The following is a 19,333-nucleotide window of genomic DNA, read 5'->3' as shown; positions in this document are numbered from 1 at the left end:
TAATAATAATAATAATGTTGACGCTTCATCGCATACTTAGCCATGGAACATCGTTACAAGATTTTTATTTTGAAATCCTGAAAAATAGAAAACTGACTTCCTCTTTGCAGTATGAACCATTCACATACAAACGACGATGTTGTTGTTGTTGTTGTTGGAGTAGAATATTTCTGTGTAAAAAATGCAGTTATTTTCAGACTATTATAAATATCGTTCTTCAACACTCAGACGTTACCTTCATGTTTAAAAAAAAAAAAAAGACTTTTATTTTGAAATCCTGATCAAAGTTCACGGAAGACTACCGTGTCCTGTTTAGAAAATGAACCATTCATTATCTAATATCACGACATGATGCCGGCTATGTGGGTTCACTCATAGTTCCTGTTTAGTTTTGTGTTTTTAAAGTCATTCAGTCAGGTGAATGTGTTGTTTTATTGTGAATGTTTTGACACTCCTCGAGCCACGACAGGTTAGCTAGTCATGATACCGCAAAGTAAAGACTTCCTCGTGCGGATAGCCTTCTACTGGAAGCCGCTGTTTTCGGGGAAATACCTGCTAGCGACTAACATTATCAGCAGTGGAGGAATGCTTGCTCTTGGGGACTGCATTCAGCAGAGCAGAGAGAAGAGACAAACCCCGACTAAAACCCGGGACTGGCAGCGCACAGGTACGAGCCGACACCGCTAATGCAATCTTACACGTGATTTCGTCATCGTGTGTGTTTAACAAACATATTTCACACTTTCATTATCGTGAAATAATTCCGCTGAAATGTTCGTGTTGACAACTCTTCTCAGAGAGCTAGCTAGATTTCCCTGCGCGCGCACAGGAATGACTCCAGGGGCTAATTTGCATATTTGTTTATTCATGAGGCTCATTTGCATATCGGGATGATATCAAGAAGGGGCATTTTCCGCAGACGCTTAAAGTAAAGGAGAATAAAATACGACATCAGGTTTGTTATAATTTGTTTATTTACAGAAAGAAGTCGTCTTTGGTCACTATTCTTTTAGGACAGCCGAACATACTGTCAGAACATACTGAAGGCCATCAGCAGTTTTTGGCAAGGGTCCAAATAAATGAATGCCCACAAATTCCCAGACATCAGACACCTAGAAAGAAAAAAAAATATTTTATTATGTGTAATACTACATCTTTATATGTTTATATATCAGCTGCAACATTAACCCCATATAACATTAACACATTCACATTGAATATGAAATTATATACCAGTAACCTGGCAACAGTGTCATGGAAACCCAAGGTTCATTTCTGCCTGTGGGGACCAAAGGCCAGCCTGTTCAGTCCGATCTCACAGAAAAGTCAGTGCAGCACAATTCGTCAAATCTGATCAAGCACCCATGGAATGCATGAGACAAAGTTCAGTCCACGAAGACCCCACCCTTAGTTCCCTTAGTTCTTGTCTATCAGGCTGAAGAGTTGTGCTCATTAGAATCAGCTGGTTTAGTTAATGAATGGAACAAATATGTGGCGGGACTTTAACTATCTGAAGGCAGGGTGTCCAGCTCTGCACAAAAACACCTAAAACTCAGGAATTCTTAAGTGAACTATGAACTTCTGTGCCACATTTCTGTACATGATCTTCGGGAAGCAATCAAGCAGGCATGAACTGAACGAGTGACACCAGAGTACTGCAGGAGTCCTTCTGACTCTATGCCCAGCCGGATCCAGCAGGAAACATACAGATTCAGTATTAAAAATAAAATAAAAAATACAAATAATATTAAACACCAACCTCTGCTTTGGCGAAACCACAGTTTGCTCTACCTTATGAGAGTCTCCTAAATATCTGAAAATCCTTCACACATAAACCAACGGTTTTCACATTTTAATAGTGTAAGTAAGATTAGACAATCCTACTTGAATAATAAAATGAAGAATAAAAAAAGAGTGCAGTTTGATGTAGCCTAACTATTTTGAAACAAAGGTTCACAAAACTTATAATTTGCATGACAACAAGTAGGTAAAAAAATTTTCTGCTCAGTGACCTTAGCCTGAGAGTGTGCCATTTTCATTGGCAAGAAAACTAATTAGCTAGTAAATCATGTGTATAATGACTAATGTATGCTACTTTGCATAAGAGATAACCAGCTAGCGAGAGTTTCACGTGGCAGCATAAACACGTGTATAATGAGAAGTCGGGACAACTAGCATTACTTCTTTGGATTATGACAAGCATAGATAGTGGTTATTGTCAACTAATAAAAGTTACCAGGTGTATAAGAACATTGTCAGTGCGTGTTTTTATAATGCTCACATTTTGTAATTTATCTTAATTGTAATTAAAGAAAAAGTATGATTAAACCGCACAAATGATTAAAAAAAAAAAGAATACTAACCATCAATGCACAAGTCGACTGTTAAACATAGACATGCAAATGAAATATAACGTCAAATAAAACCACACAAAAAGACAAAATAATTAATCAAGCCACAAGTCACTAGCAGCAGTAGGACGGATTTATGGGCGGGGAACTAAGAGGGCAAAACATGACGTATTTTTGGAATGTGCATGCACAGAGAGCTTGGGTAGGAAATAATGATGAGTAGGATGAATTGATAGGACAACGGCAGCACAAGACTAACATTTTACGCATTGTCCCACATGACACTGTGCACTTTGTATTCTACCATCTTTTCTTTAAAAGGATACTATGGAACACTAACGATTTTTTTTAACTAAATGGAGGTATAAGTAGTTTCCCACTCGATGACTGATGACGTCAGACACTCAATGCACCGCAAACTTTAGCATTTTTCCACTGTCACTACTCGATCCGTATCAGGCACACGATTTGTACTGCGCATGCGCGAAATTGCTGCCAATAGTAGTATTATAACATTACATTATAACATTAGTAGTATTATAATAACAGTATTATAACATACATTAAGTGATGTGGAATAATGTGAAATGACACAGGGATTAAGTATTGAACACATGAAGGGAGGTGCAAAAAGGCATGGAAAGCCAAGACACCAGCTGAAATCAATCAGTAATTAGAAAGCGATCCTGCCCACTGGTCAGTGCAAATTAATATCCACTGCTTCAGTCCTAACTGATGGCCTATAAAAAGGTGTCTCATTACCAAGGTGTCGCGCAAGAAACATCTCATGATGGGTAAAAGCAAAGAGCTCTGTCAAGACCTTCACAACCTTATTGTTGCAAAACATACTGATGGCATTGGTTACAGAACCATTTCAAAACGTTCCAGTGAGCACTGTCGGGGCCGCAAACCGGAAGTGGAAAGAACATCATCTCAAATATGCTTACTGAAATTTATTTAATACTTTGTACAAAAGCCTTTGTTGGTAATGGCAGCTTTAAGACACCTCCTGTATGGAGGAACTGGTTGCATGCATTGCTTAGTTGTGATTTTGGCCCGTTCTTCCTCACAAACCAAGTCTTTCAATCTTGAAGGTTCCCTGGGCCACTTCTACGAACTCGGATCTTTAGTTCTTTCCATAGATTTTCAATCAGATTCAAGTCATGTGATTGGCTGGGTCGTTCTAGCAGCTTTACTTTCTTTCTCTGAAATCATCTTTGGCTGTGTGTTTTGGATCATTGTCCTTGTTTCATCTCCATCATCCTGGTAGATGGCAGCAGATTTTTATCAAGAATGTCTTGGTACATTTTTCCATTCATCCTTCCTTCACTTAGATGAGGTTTGCCAGTATTGTATGCAGAAAAACAGCATTTTTTCTTTCAGCAATGGAGTCTTGGGTGGTGAGTGTGCATACAGGCCATGGTGGTTGAGTGCACTGCTTGTTGTTTTCTTTGAAACAATGGTGACATGTACAATACTTATTTTACCCGCTGTACATACATTACTGCACAGTGAAATTCTTTCTTCGCATATTCCTTGAATCCTTGAAGGTTGGAGTCAGATCGCAGGGTTAGCAATGGCACAGCACATCACCACTGACAGGGGGATGAGGACCTTTCTCAAGGGCCCAACGGTGGCAGATTGGCGGTGCTGGGGCTTGATCCCCGATCTTCTGATTAACAACCCTGACTAAAACACCATTACAAAACACCCAAGAAACTCTTCATATAAATGTTAATACAAGTTTTTCTCTGTTTTCTAGGGCGTATGTTTGCAGTTGGATGTACCATGGGACCGTTTATGCACTACTGGTATCAGTGGCTGGACAGGGCTTATACAGGAAAAATCATGAAGACTGTTGCCAAGAAGGTCTTGATAGACCAGCTTGTTGCCTCGCCAATTTTTGGAGCTTGGTACTTCATAGGTATGGACCGGGCTTTATGTAAAATCCTGCCATCATGCATGTTGTAAATGTATTTTAATATAATCATATTCATTCTGTAATGTCAGTGAAATGTGTCCTGTGGTCATGTATTAATGATATGGATTCTGTTATTGAATAATGTGTGGGAAAAACCTGAAGCAACCAGAACGCAAACCATTTAAGAGGAAGGACTGCAGCTTCTTTCTGCAATGCAAGGCAACCTCATGCTTGTGTTTAATCCACGTTTCTCTGATCCACTGATACTCATGCTTTCTATTTAAACGCCTTATTATCATGTACGTGAAATTCAGTACGGGGAGTTTATTGCTAGCAACATGTCACATCAACCAATATAACTAGAGCTAAATAAAATGTTCCTTGATGTCCCCATTTGTGTAATATTATGTAGGTATCAGTATTAATACCCATTCTGAAAAAAATGGTATCACTGCATCCCTACATATTGTATTATAGTTATGCGGTTTGCTTTGTATCTTTATATACCTGTGTGTATGTTTCAGGTATGGGTGTGATGGAGGGTCATGGCTGGCTCAAAGGCTGCGCTGAGTTTAAAGAGAAATTCTGGGAGTTCTATAAGGTACGAATTTGTAAAGCTGACCATCATCTTTTGAGCAAAAATTATAAGTTATGATAGATGACAGAGACGCGTAAAAACATTGCATTGTTCTTCCATTAGGCGGACTGGTGCGTCTGGCCGACCGCACAGATGATCAACTTCTACTTCTTACCAGCCAAGTTTCGGGTGTTGTACGTAAATACAGTTACACTGGGATGGGACACGTACCTCTCATATCTCAAGCACAGGGTAAGCTTTGGAAAGCAATGATAAAATAATTAATTTTGTTTTTATGTTTAAGTAAATGCTTGATGATTTCAAGTTTACACGTTAGATAGGATATACACTATATCGCCAAAAGTTTGAATTCAGGTGTTGTTTTTCAGGTGTTGGACTCGGCCCCTTAGTTCCAGTGAAAGGAACTCTTAATGCTTCAGCTTCATACCAAGACATTTTGGACAATTTCATGCTCCCAACTTTGTGGGAACAGTTTGGGGATGACCCCTTCCTGTTCCAACATGACTGTACACCAGTGACCAAAGCAAGGTCCATAAAGACATGGATGACTGAGTTTGGTGTGGAGGAACTTGACTGGCCTGCACAGAGTCCTGACCTCAACCCCATAGAACACCTTTGGGATGAATTAGAGTGGAGACTGTGAGCCAGACCAATACTGGGACGTCTGCCTTTGCCTTCCTTCTTTGCATCTATAACAGCTTCAACTCTTCTGGGAAGGCTTTCCACAAGGTTTAGGAGTGTGTTTATGGGAATTTTTGACCATTCCTCTAGAAGTGCATTTGTGAGGTCAGGCACTGATGTTGGACGAGAAGGTCTGGCTCACAGTCTCCACTCTAATTCATCCCAAAGGTGTTCTATGGGGTTGAGGTCAGGACTCTGTGCAGGTCAGTCAAGTTCCTCCACACCAAACTCACACATCCATGTCTTTATGGACCTTGCTTTGGTCACTGGTGTGCAGTCATGTTGGAACAGGAAGGGGTCATCCCCAAACTGTTCCCACAAAGAGCATGAAATTGTCCAACATGTCTTGGTATGAAGCTGAAGCATTAAGAGTTCCTTTCACTGGAACTAAGGGACCGAGTCCAACCCCTAAAAAACAACACCTGAATGCAATTACTTGGCAATATAACTTTGGGCAATATAGTGTATATGTTACATTATCATTAGAACATAAAAGCTTATGATTGAATGTAAATGTGTTTTTATAATAATTTTTTATTTTGTTTTGATTGGTTGAACACCTTTCATAGTGTGACTCTACATTATTTTTCAAAGATGATGGAAAGTATTTCAAATAAAGAAATCATGTGTAAATGTTTGAAAGGTAATGTACTGACCAGATAGCTGTTGGAAATCATTTTTCTAGCTGTTTTTGTCACAAGAGAAGTTATTTTATTGTTAAGATTATTTATCTGACTTTTTGTCCTCTTTCTTTCTGTAATTTTTTTTGTTTGTTTTTTTAACAGGAAAGCCACCATGTTGATGAATTGGTGCAAGAGGACTCCTCAGTGTCTCCTCCTTCAGCTAAACCACTGGATGATAAACTGTAGTCCCACATCAATTCCAGCTATAATGTCAGATTTTAAAGATTATTACTTCATTCTTTCAGTAAATAGATATATAACTGACTTTAATTATTCATATATATTAGTATATAGTATTATCAATTATTCAAATCAGGGTGATAGCTATCATACTCCTGTACTGAATCTTATCAGGTATTCACAAAGCATGTCTGGACCTGTTCACTTTCTCACTAGTGAAGGGAATTCTAGGGTTGTTGTTTTTTTCAGGGTGGTCAGCAACAGTACCCAGGCTGTAGTATTTAAATGCTTGTCATTATGGGGCCCAATGTGTTTCAAGAAAACATTCCCTACAATACTTCATTACAACACCAGCAGCCTAAGCCTTAACAGAAGGCAGGTTTCATGGATTCATATCGTGAAGCAGAAATAATGATTCCTCCTGTATTCACCTTTCAGCTGTATTCCGTAGCGTTTTATTCCTCTTCTTGGCTGACTGGAGTGGACCCTGATGTCCTTTTCTGCTGTTGAGGCTAAAGTCCAACATCCTGTGCATTCTGAACTGCTTTTCTTTTCATCATGGTAGCAATGAGTAATTACTTGAGCTACCATAGCCTTCCTGTCTACTCTGACCTCACTCCAGCTCTGAGAACTGCCACTTTTTACTTTGTCTTGTACCATTTCGAGGAATTTTTAAAGACTGTTATGCGTGATGATCACCAGCCTCTAAAATACACAAACCATCAGGTGCCAACGTCCATATTTTCACATTTCTGATGGGAGCTCAAACTCCTGACCCATGTCTTACGCATTCCACTTCTGCCACGCGATTGGCTGATTTGTATAACTGCGTGATCGAGCGAGGATACAGGTGTTCCTAATTAAATGGCCGACTGCCGTGGGTCCGTCTTCCTGTGCTATGGTATTCACACAGCTGAGAGTCAAATCCTTCGTCTCACTATTCACGCTTACCAACAGCTCAGACTTTTGCCATCAGATGAATATAAAATGTTAGATATAATATAAAATGTTCATGAAGATAAATAGAAAAGAATCACAGACGCCTCTCTGTGTAACAGGAAGTCTGATTCACGTCATCTGGTATCTCTCTCTCTCATCGAGATTATTTCTGCACAGATTTATTTCAGCATGAAGTAAGAAAAACATGATTTGTGCTAGATATCAGTTTTGCCTGTTTCTTTGGTACTGATGTTTGAAGAAAAATGAAGAATGATAAAATGCTCCTCGATACTGATAGAGTTCGTTTTTTGGGAAAAGACTCGGGTTTGGTCGTTTCTTCTAATTTCCAGCTGGTTATACTGGACTGCAGTTAAATGATAGTGAATTGTTTACTTCAAAGCTAGCCCGCTTTTAAAAAGCCATTTCAATAAAATCGATTTTATAGAAACTCATTTTATGCCGAAGTTCTAGACCCAGAGGCTGTGATTATAATTATTTTTATTTTTTTAATTGTAATTTCTGAAATTTGGAACCAAACTTGATGTCCAGTAACTGAAGTTATGGAGAATTTTATTCACTTACCTGTAACACTCCACCACTGCCAGATGTTTCAGCAATTCGTGCCTCTTCTGCATTTCTGATTTATTTGTGTTGATGTTTTGTCTTCATTTCTCCCAGGCCTACTGTTTTACAAGTGACTCTGCTGCTGTTGCAGTATTAACCTCAACTTCATGCTGTGCACAAAAGCTACAGTTAATGTTCACATCCTCCATGTTTGGTGAATAGGGGAATTTTTTTTTTTTTTGCGTTCTGAGATGCTTTTCTGCTCACCACGGTTGTACAGAGTGGTTGTTTGAGTTACTCTAGTCTTCTTGTCAGCTCGAGCCAGTCTCTCCTCAGACTTCTCTCAGACGTGGATCACCGTTCTGAGTAAACTGTAGAGTGTGTGAAATTCCCAGCAGTTCACCAGTTATGACAAATCAACACGCTATGGTCAAAGTGTCCTCATGCTGATGGTTGATATGATATGAACGTTAACTGAAGCTCTTGGTTTGATGATGATTTAATGCATTGTGGTGCTGCTGCTATATAATTGGCTGATTGGATAACTTTAATGAGCAGGTGATATATCATACACTGATCAGGCATAACACCCACCTAATATTGTGTCAGTCCCTGCCAAAACAGCCCTGACCCGTCCTGCACTGTGTATTCTGACACCTTTCTATCAGAACCAGCATTAACTTCTTCAGCAGTTTGAGCAACAGTAGCTCGTCTGTTGGATCGGATCACACGGGCCAGCCTTCTCTCCCCACATGAATAAATGAGCCTTGACCGCTCATGACCCTGTCACCGGTTCACCACTGTTCCTTCCTTGGACCACTTTTGATAGATACTGACCACTGCAGACCGGGAACACCCCACAAGAGCTGCAGTTTTGGAGATGCTCTGATCCAGTGGTCTAGCCATCACAATTTGGCCCTTTTGGTCAAACTCGCTCAAATCCTTACACTTGTCCATTTTTCCTGCTTCTAACATCAACTTTGAGGACAAAATGTTCACTTGCTGTCTAATATATCCTACCCACTAACAGGTGCCATGATGAGGAGATACTCAGTCTTATTCACTTCACTGGTCAGTGGTCAGAGTGTTATACCTGTTATACATGTTAATAATAAAGTGGACAATGTTTTTTCTAAATGCTTTGTGCATTAACTCTCTCCTATTAACTGAAACTCTCTTCTCTTTATCACATATGTTCGGTGTTATAGTATAAATGTTGCACTGTAATGATACTAATACTAACAATAACAATTTTATTTAATTTTATGATTATTATTATCTTTATGTAATGGATGGCTCCTGCTGTTTATTATAACTGTTTCAGTTTAATGCTGGACACATGCTATGTATGTACAACATATAGACTGACAGATACTGCACTGTACCTTCATGTACAAAATTATCCAGAAAGTCATTTGAAAAATGTGTGAATTGCTTTTTCTTTCTTTTTTCCCTTTTGTAGGGGTTCAAGAGGTTAAAGCTGAGCTTTACCAGAGAATTTACAGATCTGTGTTACTGTAAATAATATATTTAAAGAAGTAAAGCTCATCATATAAATGTGGGTTTTAGCACTTCCATTTATTTGGTATTTTTTTCCTGGCATTGAATTAAGACATGATTAGTGGAGACAAACACCTAATCATTGTATGTTATGCTCCTTAAATGGATGGGTTTTAATGGAGTTTGAACCCAGGACCTTCTTCACTATAAAACCAGTTGCATGGAGCAATCATGATCATACTGGCGGCAATATATTTTTGGCCACACGTTGATTTCATGGTGCTGTTCCAAACTTTCCAAGAGGCCGGCATTCCCTCAGCTGCCTACAGTTCAGCTCAAATATCCATCAATTCATTGATTTTTTAATTGATTTATTTGTTTGTGTGTGTTAGTTTCATGCCAGAGATCCAGTGGCCTCTGGTAACCTCCATTATTTTATCATAAAAAGTATATAATAAACCAGCAAACACAGATAAGCAGGTACATTGAACTCTTCGCTTATTTATTGAAAAGAAAAATGGTACAAAAAAATACATTTATTGATGGTACTTAATGATCATGACTGTGCAAATAAAAAATATTCTTAATTTCTGTAGCATCTAAGTTTTTTTCCCTTCACTGGCAATAATCACAAGACTTTATAAAATTGTAAATATGATTTTAGAACTTGCATTCATTCCTAAGTATTTCTTTTCTGCCATTGATTTGGAAAATGTGGTAGACTTTCAGAGACATACACTTAATCTTTCTTTTCTCTTATAGTCCTTAAACACATGGTTCCACTGGGGATTGAACCCAGGACCTTCTGCGTGTAAAGCAGACATGATGACCACTACACTATGGAACCACTTATGGAGGCTTGCTGACCACTACACTATTGAACCACTTCCTAAATGAGACATGTTTTGGTACAGTCTTAACTGAGATGCTTTTCTGCTCACCACAGTTGTACAGAGTGGTTGTTTGTTCTGAGTAAATTCTAGAGAGTGTGAAATTACCAGCAGATTAGCAGTTATGGAAATACTCAAATCATCACGCCATGGTCAGTGTGTTCTCATGCTGATGGTTGATATGATATGAACGTTAACTGAAGCTCTTGGTCTGATGATGATTTAATGCATTGTGGTGCTGCAGTTATATGATTAACTGCACTATGGAACCACTTACAAGGGATTGCTGACCACTACACCATTGAAGCACTTCCTAAATGAGACATTTTAGCATAGTCTTAACTGATGAGCAAAGGTTATCTGGTTCCACTGGGGATTGAACCCAGGACCGGCTATGTGTAAAGCAGAGGTGATGACCACTACACTATGGAACCTCTTGCACCTTGTTCGAACCCAGGACTTTCTGCGTGTAAAGTAAACATGACGACCACTAAAGACTAGAACATGTTGTTGGTGTTAAAGGAACAGCCCTCTCCTGGCTCAGGTCTTATTTGACTGACCGTTATCAGTTTGTAGATCTAGATCGTGACTTCTCCATGCATACCAAGGTTATGTTTGGTGTTCCACAAGGTTCTGTCTTAGGCCCACTGCTTTTCTCCCTATATATGTTACCCCTTGGTGCAATTATTCGTAAACATGGTATTAGTTTCCACTGTTATGCCGATGACACATAGCTATATGTTTCAGCTAAGTCAGATGAGAGACAACAGCTTATTAAGATAGAAGAATGTGTAAAGGACATTAGACATTGGATGGCCACTAACTTCCTCCTGCTTAATTCGGACAAGACAGAGATGCTTGTACTAGGACCACAGGCAGTTAGAAGTGAGCTTTCTGATTACAGAGTAATGGTGGATGGTCTTTTGGTTTCATCTTGTCCAGCAGTAAAAGATCTTGGTGTGATTATTGATTCTGGTCTTTCATTTGAAGCTCATGTAGATAATATCACTTGGGTAGCCTTCTTCCATCTTAGGAATATTGCTAAGATAAGAAATATGTTGTCGCTTCATGATGCAGAAAAATTAGTTCATGCTTTTGTTACCTCTAGGTTGGATTATTGTAATGTCTTACTGTCTGGATGTTCCAGTAGGAGCATACACAAGCTCCAGTTAGTCCAGAATGCAGCAGCTAGAGTCCTAACTAGAACCAGAAGATATGAGCACATCACTCCTATTTTAGCCACACTACATTGGCTCCCAGTCAAATTTCGGATTGATTATAAAATACTGTTACTGACCTATAAAGCACTAAATGGTCTCGCACCACAGTACCTGAGCGATCTTTTAGTCTTTTATGATCCGCCACGCCTACTCCGATCAAAGGGTGCTGGTTACTTGGTAGTACCTCAAGTAGCAAAGGCTACAGCAGGGGGCAGAGCTTTCTCTTTCAAAGCCCCAAATTTATGGAACAGCCTTCCAATTAGTGTTCGGGATTCAGACACAGTCTCAGTGTTTAAGTCTAGGCTGAAGACACATTTGTTTAGTCGAGCTTTTAATATATAGTTTTCTTAGGTAAAGGAGCAGATCTGAAGGTTCATGGTCATAGAGTGTTTGGTGTACTGGGATGTGTTGGATGCTGTCATCTTACCACCCTCGCAAGTCGCTCAGGTTTGCTAACTGTGAAGTGGTTGGACGCTTTATGTCCCGGGAAGCCTTCATGTCTGTGACCTTCTGGCTCTCCCTTTTAGTTATGCTGTCATAGCTAGTCTTGCCGGAGTCCCTGCCTGCACTTTACACATAATTCTACATTGTCTTTAAGCATCACATGATCAGAAACTTAATATCTTTCTCTTTTCTCTCTACCTTCTCTGTCGAGCTATACACCCCACTCCTGAGCTCCCAGTGTTTGCCAGTTTCCAGTGTGACCGCTGCCCTACCCCTGGTCAGAGTCTCGCCGCTTGATGGTGCCCACTGGTGCTGTGGATGGATCTGTGTGGCCCAGGAGACAGCCATGGACAGAGCCACTTGGGGACTTTCACACCATCACAGATCTGCCATTTCATCTGTCAGCCCATGACAGCAAAGAACTAGTGTTTATAATGACCTTAGAAACTACACTGACCTAATAGTTCCTCATGGTCATTGATTGCTGTTGTAGAAAGGACATTAATCAGCTACAGTTACATTATTTTCTGTTTAGTGTCACCCAAATGAGGATGGGTTCCCTTCTGAGCCTGGTTCCTCTCAAGGTTTCTTCCTTTCCATCCCAGGGAGTTTTTCCTTGCCACCATCGCCACAGGCTTGCTCATTAGGGATAAAATAGGATAAAATAGTCTAATTATAGAATTTAATAATTTATTCTTATTTCTAGTTAATTAGTTATTTTTTATTATTATTTTTCATTTTCCCCTCCCCTTTCTCTGTTTTCTTCTTTTGTAAAGCTGTTTTGAGACAATGTTCATTGTAAAAGGCGCTATACAAAATAAATTGAATTGAATTGAATTGAACTAAACTATGAAGCCATTTAAAGCATTTCTTGCTTGATATGGGCATCCATATAGTATTATAATGGTCGTTTGATCCTGGCAATTCAAAATGGTTTGGTTAGGGCATGGAAGTGTACCATACCAAGGTCCATTTCTCAGACAGCTGGCACAACAGTTCCAGTGGGGCTTGAACCCAGGATCTTCTGGTCAGTGGTATAAGTTAAATATATACAGACGACACAGTATACTGTAAAGTAATGAGGGGAAAAACTAAAGAAGCACAATGAACACACAGCCTAAACTGTTTTATGTTGAATTTTACAAATGTATAGTTTCACTGTGGATCAAACCAGCACCTTCATGGTGACCACTACACTATGGAACCAGCAACATAAAGGTGCAATTTAAACATGCAGTATAGTGTAGGATATTCTTAAATTATGAGTTTGTTTGAGTCTTGAGAGTCTGGTTATATTATTCACCCTATATGGTGACACACAAACACATGTGGTGCACTGTTCTAGTTTGCCATACTCCCTAAACCCCTGGTTCCACTAGGGCAGATGACCACTACACCATGGAACCACACACTCCCTAGAGCATGTTAAGCATTTATTATGGCACGGACAACCACACCCGTTTGTTGTTTTCTCAAAAATATCTTCAAGTGTAGTGGTCATCATGTCTGCTTTACACATACAAGGTTGTAAACTCCTGGTTTTGAGCCCTAGTGGTTAAAAAGCATAAATGTGGCTTGTACTGATGGCTTTTCTATCTGAAACCTTTACTGTATGGATAGATTTTGAAGTCGCAGATGGTTGCAATATATTTTTTTATTTCATTTTCACCAGAGATGCAAAAAAAAGGTGGAATAGCCAGAGCCTAGGGTCTTACGATCCAAGACGGCGCAATTCACAAACCAGGCAGTGATGCAGCAGAGGGGAAAAATGAGCATTCCTCAGCCTTTGCAGGAAGTGCTGGGCTTTCTTGGTGATGGAGCTGGTGTTGAGTGACCAGGTGAGGTCCTCCACCAGGTGAACAAGGAATTTGGTACTCTTGACGATCTCCATGTTGGATCTGTCGATGTTCAGTGGAGAATGGTCACTCTGTGGTCTCCTAAACTCAAGAACCATCTCTTCCATCAGAGACAGGTTGCTGGCTTTACATCAGGCTGTTAGCCGCTGCACCCCCTCTCTGTATGCTGACTCGTTGTTCTTGTTGATGAGACCCACCATGGTCGTATCATCGGCGAACTTGATGATATGGTTGGAGCAGTCGTGAGTCAGCAGAGTGAACAGCAGTGGACTGAGCACACAGCCCTGAGGAGCTCCAGTGCTTAGAGTGGTGGGGTTGTGCTGATGGCATTGTCTGTGGAGCGATTTGGATGATACGCAAACTGCATGGGGTCTAGTGATGGTGACAGTAGGTACTTGATGTGCCTCATGACAAGCCTCTCGAAGCACTTCATGATGATGGGTGTGAGTGCAACAGGACCGTTCATTTATTTATTTATTTTACGAGAAATCCTGACACCTGGGATAGGTCATGAGACAAAAAGAGGTTTCATTCCTCAAACATATGGTCCCTCTGGGGCTTCTGCATGTAAAGCAGACATGAAGTCTATGACTTTAAATTGTGTTAGTTCATTCTTTCAGTTCTGTTTTTACAGCCTGAATGTGTGACTGTAAATACTTTAACAGGCTCCTGTCTTTTTATTAACTGCCTTCAAGAAGGAATGGTTCCACTGGGGCTTGAACCCAGGACCTTCTGCGTGTAAAGCAGACGTGATGACCGCTACACTATGGAACCAAGCACACACCTTGTCACATATGTAGCAACAGTTCCAGTTCAGCTTGAACCCAGGCTCTTCTGGCCAGTGGTATAAGTTAAATATATACAGACGACACAGTATACTGTAAAGTAATGAGGGGAAAAGCTAAAGAAGCACAATGAACACACTACACATAGTGTAGGATATTCCTAAATTATAAGTTTGTTTGAGTCTTGATGATTCTAAAAAAAAAACTAAAGTTAGGTCATGGGTATGTTTCGTTATATTAATCACCCTAAATGGTGACACACAAACATGTGTTCTAGTTTGCCATATTACCTAAACAACTGGATCCACTGGGGATTGAACCCAGGACCTTCTGTGTGTAAAGCAGATGTGACAACAACTACACTATGGAACTGCAATTCTCTAGTGGATGTTAAGCATTTATTATGGTACGGACAACCACACACATTTGTTGTTTTCCTAAACATACACTATATTGCCAAAAGTATTCGCTCACCTGCCTTGACTCGCATATGAACTTAAGTGACATCCCATTCCTAATCCATAGGGTTCAATATGACGTTGGTCCACCCTTTGCAGCTATAACAGCTTCAGCTCTTCTGGGAAGGCTGTCCACAAGGTTTAGGAGTGTGTTTATGGGAATTTTTGACCATTCTTCCAGAAGCGCATTTGTGAGGTCACACACTGATGTTGGACGAGAAGGTCTGGCTCTCAGTCTCCGCTCTAATTCATCCCAAAGGTGTTCTATCGGGTTGAGGTCAGGACTCTGTGCAGGCCAGTCAAGTTCATCCACACCAGACTCTGTCATCCATGTCTTTATGGACCTTGCTTTGTGCACTGGTGCACAGTCATGTTGGAAGAGGAAGGGGCCAGCTCCAAACTGTTCCCACAAAGTTGGGAGCATGGAATTGTCCAAAATGTCTTGGAATGCTGAAGCATTCAGAGTTCCTTTCACTGGAACTAAGGGGCCAAGCCCAGCTCCTGAAAAACAACCCCACACCATAATCCCCCCTCCACCAAACTTTACACTTGGCACAATGCAGTCAGACAAGTACCGTTCTCCTGGCAACCGCCAAACCCAGACTCGTCCATCAGATTGCCAGATGGAGAAGCGCGATTCGTCACTCCAGAGAACGCGTCTCCACTGCTCTAGAGTCCAGTGGCGGCGTGCTTTACACCACTGCATCCGACGCTTTGCATTGCACTTGGTGATGTATGGCTTGGATGCAGCTGCTCGGCCATGGAAACCCATTCCATGAAGCTCTCTGTGCACTGTTCTTGAGCTAATCTGAAGGCCACATGAAGTTTGGAGGTCTGTAGCGATTGACTCTGCAGAAAGTTGGCGACCTCTTCGCACTATGCGCCTCAGCATCCGCTGACCCCGCTCCGTCAGTTTACGTGGCCTACCACTTCGTGGCTGAGTTGCTGTCGTTCCCAAACACTTCCACGTTCTTATAATACAGCTGACAGTTGACTGTGGAATATTTAGGAGTGAGGAAATTTCACGACTGGATTTGTTGCACAGGTGGCATCCTATCACAATTCCACCCTGGAATTCACTGAGCTCCTGAGAGCGACCCATTCTTTCACAAATGTTGTAGGTGCTTGATTTTATACACCTGTGGCCATGGAAGTGATTGGAACCTGATTCTGATTATTTGGATGGGTGAGCGAATACTTTTGGCAATATAGTGTATATTCAAGTGTAGTGGTCATCATGTCTGCTTTACACACAGAAGGTTGTAAACTCCTGGACACGTAATCACAAAGCTTCTTAGAATTCTCTCAGAGAGCTCCTATCTTAGCCTAAAAAGTCCTAGCTGGGAGTCCTAGACTAAAAGTGATTTAGGAAACTTCTCAGAGCAACTCTGAGTAAGGAAAGTACAAAAACCTTTATCTTACTGAGGAGGAGTGGTTGACCCCATTGCTAGGGATGACGCAGCAATTCAAGGACTGTGATTGGTTGATAAAAAAATCTGTAAAGGTCTTTAAATGCACTCTTTGTGAAAATAGAATATATGATAATAGAATGGACAGAATGGAATTGTATAATCATGAATACAGGCTACTTTAGGTTTCTGTTATAGGCTAAATATCTTGAAGTTAATTAAAACAGCCAAATGTTGAAAATGTGTCTACTTTTGAAGCAACCAATTTCCACGCAGTGGTTACTATATTTAAGTTCTTACATTTATTTACCATACTGATTTTATTACTTGTAATCAGCATTTCAGATTGATTTTTAAAAGGTAAATTTGACTTCAGCATCACAGCTCAAGGAAAGAGACAGACCTGGGAGAAAATATCTCAGCAGATCAACTCCGCATTCCCTCTGGTTGTGCGCACCAGAGAGGAATGTGAAAAAGCGTGATATGTGTTGGAGTCTCAAGCCAGGAGGGAGATTGCAGCACTCAAACGGGATTCTTCAAGCACAGGTGAGTGATATTGCTTTTGAAATTTATGAGAACTCTATAATATGAGGCAAGTCAAGGGCATCTGTTTTTGCAAATTACTCAAATTAAAGATGCTAAAACTGGTTTGTGTGTGTGTGTGTGTGTGAGAGAGAGAGAGAGAGAGAGAGAGAAAGAGAGAGGGAGAGAGAGAGAGAGTCTTGTAGGGAATTCTGTACAGAAATACATCTTCTATATTCACCCAGTTGATGCAAAAAAAGGATTTCTCCAGAGAAAGCGGAATAATTAGCTTCACCTGCATTCTTCAGAAAGCTGGTTCAAACCCATCACAATGACATGATGCCCTTTTAGTGGTCAGTAAACTGTGAGAAAATCTGTAGAGAGATGAAGCCATGGAGTAGCTCCAGTTTACTAGCTAGAAAATGTCTGTGGTCTGAATGTTGAACCTCATACAGCACATTGTTGTTACTAAAAGCATTTTCAACTGTATAACACACTCATACATTATTAAAATGAATTAGAAAGGATCAAGTCCATGAACAGTCCAATGTGGTCTGAGAGTCAATATCTTGTACCAACTGGAGGCAGAATCTATATACTCAACTATTTCTCTGAAGAAATGTAAGATTATAAAGCCATTTTAACATTGAAAATGTTGTATTCATTTACAAAGAGAACATTTTTCTTCATTTATTTAGTTTAGGTAGGTCTTGATGTTGTGAACACATTTTAAAGAGTTGGTTCCACTGGGGCTTGAACACAGACTTCTGCGTGTAAAAGAGACATGATGAGCACTACACTATGGAACCAGTTACGGCAGTTTATGGTTGATATGGACATCCATATAGTATTATAATGTTTGTTTTTTCCTGGCAATTCAAAAAGTTTCCGTTTGGGCATAACATACAAAGGTACATTTCCCTAAATCTCAGGTAGCTGGTTCCACTGGGGCTCGAACCCAGGACCTTCTGCGTGTAAAGCAGACATGATGACCACTACACTATGGAACCTGGCTGGATGATGTGTGCTCACATGTGGAGCAACAGTTTCAGTGGGGCTTGAACCCAGGCCCTGGTCAGTGGTTAAATATATACAGACGAAACAGTATACCATAAATTAATGAGGGGAAAATCTTAAAGCGCAAAAGTTGCTAAATAACAGAAATGTTATTTCTGCTAAATAACAGAAATGTAAATGTGAACGCTATACCAAGCTTTACAGACAGAATTTGTTGAGGTTTTTAAAAACATGGTTTCACTGGGGCTTGAACCCTGGACCTTCTGTGTGTAAAGCAGACACGATGACTATGGAACCTGACACACAAACACAGGTAATAGATAAAATAGGAAGGAATATAAAAAAAAATACTAAAAAACCCAAATTAGGGTACAAAAATATAACAAAAAATATATCAAAATATAAAATATTACAAAATATAGCAGAATATAACAATATAACAAAATATGATATAAAAAATGATATATAATAGAATATGCAACTATGTATTCGGATACAGTGGTTCATTTATTTATTTATTTTATGAGAAATCCTGACACCTGGGATAGGTCATGGGACAAAAAGAGGTTTCATTCCTCAAACATATGGTTTCATTCCTCAATCATATGGTCCCTCTGGGGCTTCTGAGCAGAACTTGGTTTTACAAACAAAGAACACTTTTTCTGCTTGTTTTTATCATATTTATCCTTTCTTTATCATATATTTTATTCCACTTCTCCAGCATCCTTAGCACACATATAAGGTAGATCAAGAGGTTCTGTTTTTACAGCCTAAATGTGTGACTGTAAATACTGTACCATGCTCATGTTTTATAATAACTTCCCGCATGAAGGAATAGTTCCACTGGGGCTTGAACCCAGGACCTTCTGCATATAAAGCAGAGGTGATGACTACTACACTATGGAACCAGGAACAAGACCCCTCACATGTGGCACAACAGTTTCAGTGGTGCTTGAACCCAGACTCTCATAATTAGCTTGTAATTATTTTTTTTTTTCCCTAGCATTTGTTCTGCACGATGGCAGGGTCTGCTGTTTTGTGGCAGATCATTTGATCCGCATGATTTGGCACAGGTTTTACGCAGGATGCCCTTCCTGTCGAAACCCTCCTATTTTTATCCGGGCTTGGGACCGGCACAGAGAGTTAACTTTTCTGTGGCTGGGTATCTTGTAATTATAAATTGTGCTAAAACTGTGTGCATTATGTACATTGTATATACATCAGTAACAGTAACAGATAATATTCAGTGTTTATACAGATAGTATACAGTATATTCCAGCGGTACCGGACCACGCCATCCAGCCGGCCGAGTTTT

The 19,333-nt window shown here is 40.0% G+C and overlaps 1 protein-coding gene and 4 non-coding genes across 5 annotated transcripts; 1 reads left to right on the top strand and 4 right to left on the bottom strand.

Moving 5' to 3' along the window:
* Positions 1-266: 266 nt before the first annotated feature.
* mpv17l2 (MPV17 mitochondrial inner membrane protein like 2) lies at positions 267-7,648 on the top strand. The gene is made up of 5 exons (XM_058401078.1): positions 267-667; positions 4,114-4,275; positions 4,797-4,873; positions 4,973-5,101; positions 6,337-7,648. Exons 1-5 carry the CDS (start codon positions 481-483, stop codon positions 6,418-6,420), a joined length of 639 nt encoding a protein of 212 aa, XP_058257061.1. The 5' UTR covers positions 267-480; the 3' UTR covers positions 6,421-7,648.
* Positions 7,649-10,191: 2,543 nt separating this feature from the next.
* Positions 10,192-10,264, bottom strand: trnav-uac (transfer RNA valine (anticodon UAC)). Its single transcript has one exon. It is a non-coding gene; the product is annotated as a tRNA-Val (tRNA).
* Positions 10,265-14,528: 4,264 nt separating this feature from the next.
* Positions 14,529-14,601, bottom strand: trnav-uac (transfer RNA valine (anticodon UAC)). Its single transcript has one exon. It is a non-coding gene; the product is annotated as a tRNA-Val (tRNA).
* A 3,337-nt stretch (positions 14,602-17,938) lies between these two features.
* Positions 17,939-18,011, bottom strand: trnav-uac (transfer RNA valine (anticodon UAC)). The gene has a single exon. It is a non-coding gene; the product is annotated as a tRNA-Val (tRNA).
* Positions 18,012-18,853: 842 nt separating this feature from the next.
* trnai-uau (transfer RNA isoleucine (anticodon UAU)) lies at positions 18,854-18,926 on the bottom strand. The gene has a single exon. It is a non-coding gene; the product is annotated as a tRNA-Ile (tRNA).
* Positions 18,927-19,333: the final 407 nt, after the last annotated feature.

The sequence above is a fragment of the Hemibagrus wyckioides genome, linkage group LG10 (assembly GCF_019097595.1).
Source record: "Hemibagrus wyckioides isolate EC202008001 linkage group LG10, SWU_Hwy_1.0, whole genome shotgun sequence".
Classification (NCBI taxonomy): Eukaryota; Metazoa; Chordata; class Actinopteri; order Siluriformes; family Bagridae; genus Hemibagrus; species Hemibagrus wyckioides.
The sequence above is the reverse complement of the archived record's forward strand: the minus strand, read 5'-3'. Positions and strand labels throughout refer to the sequence as shown.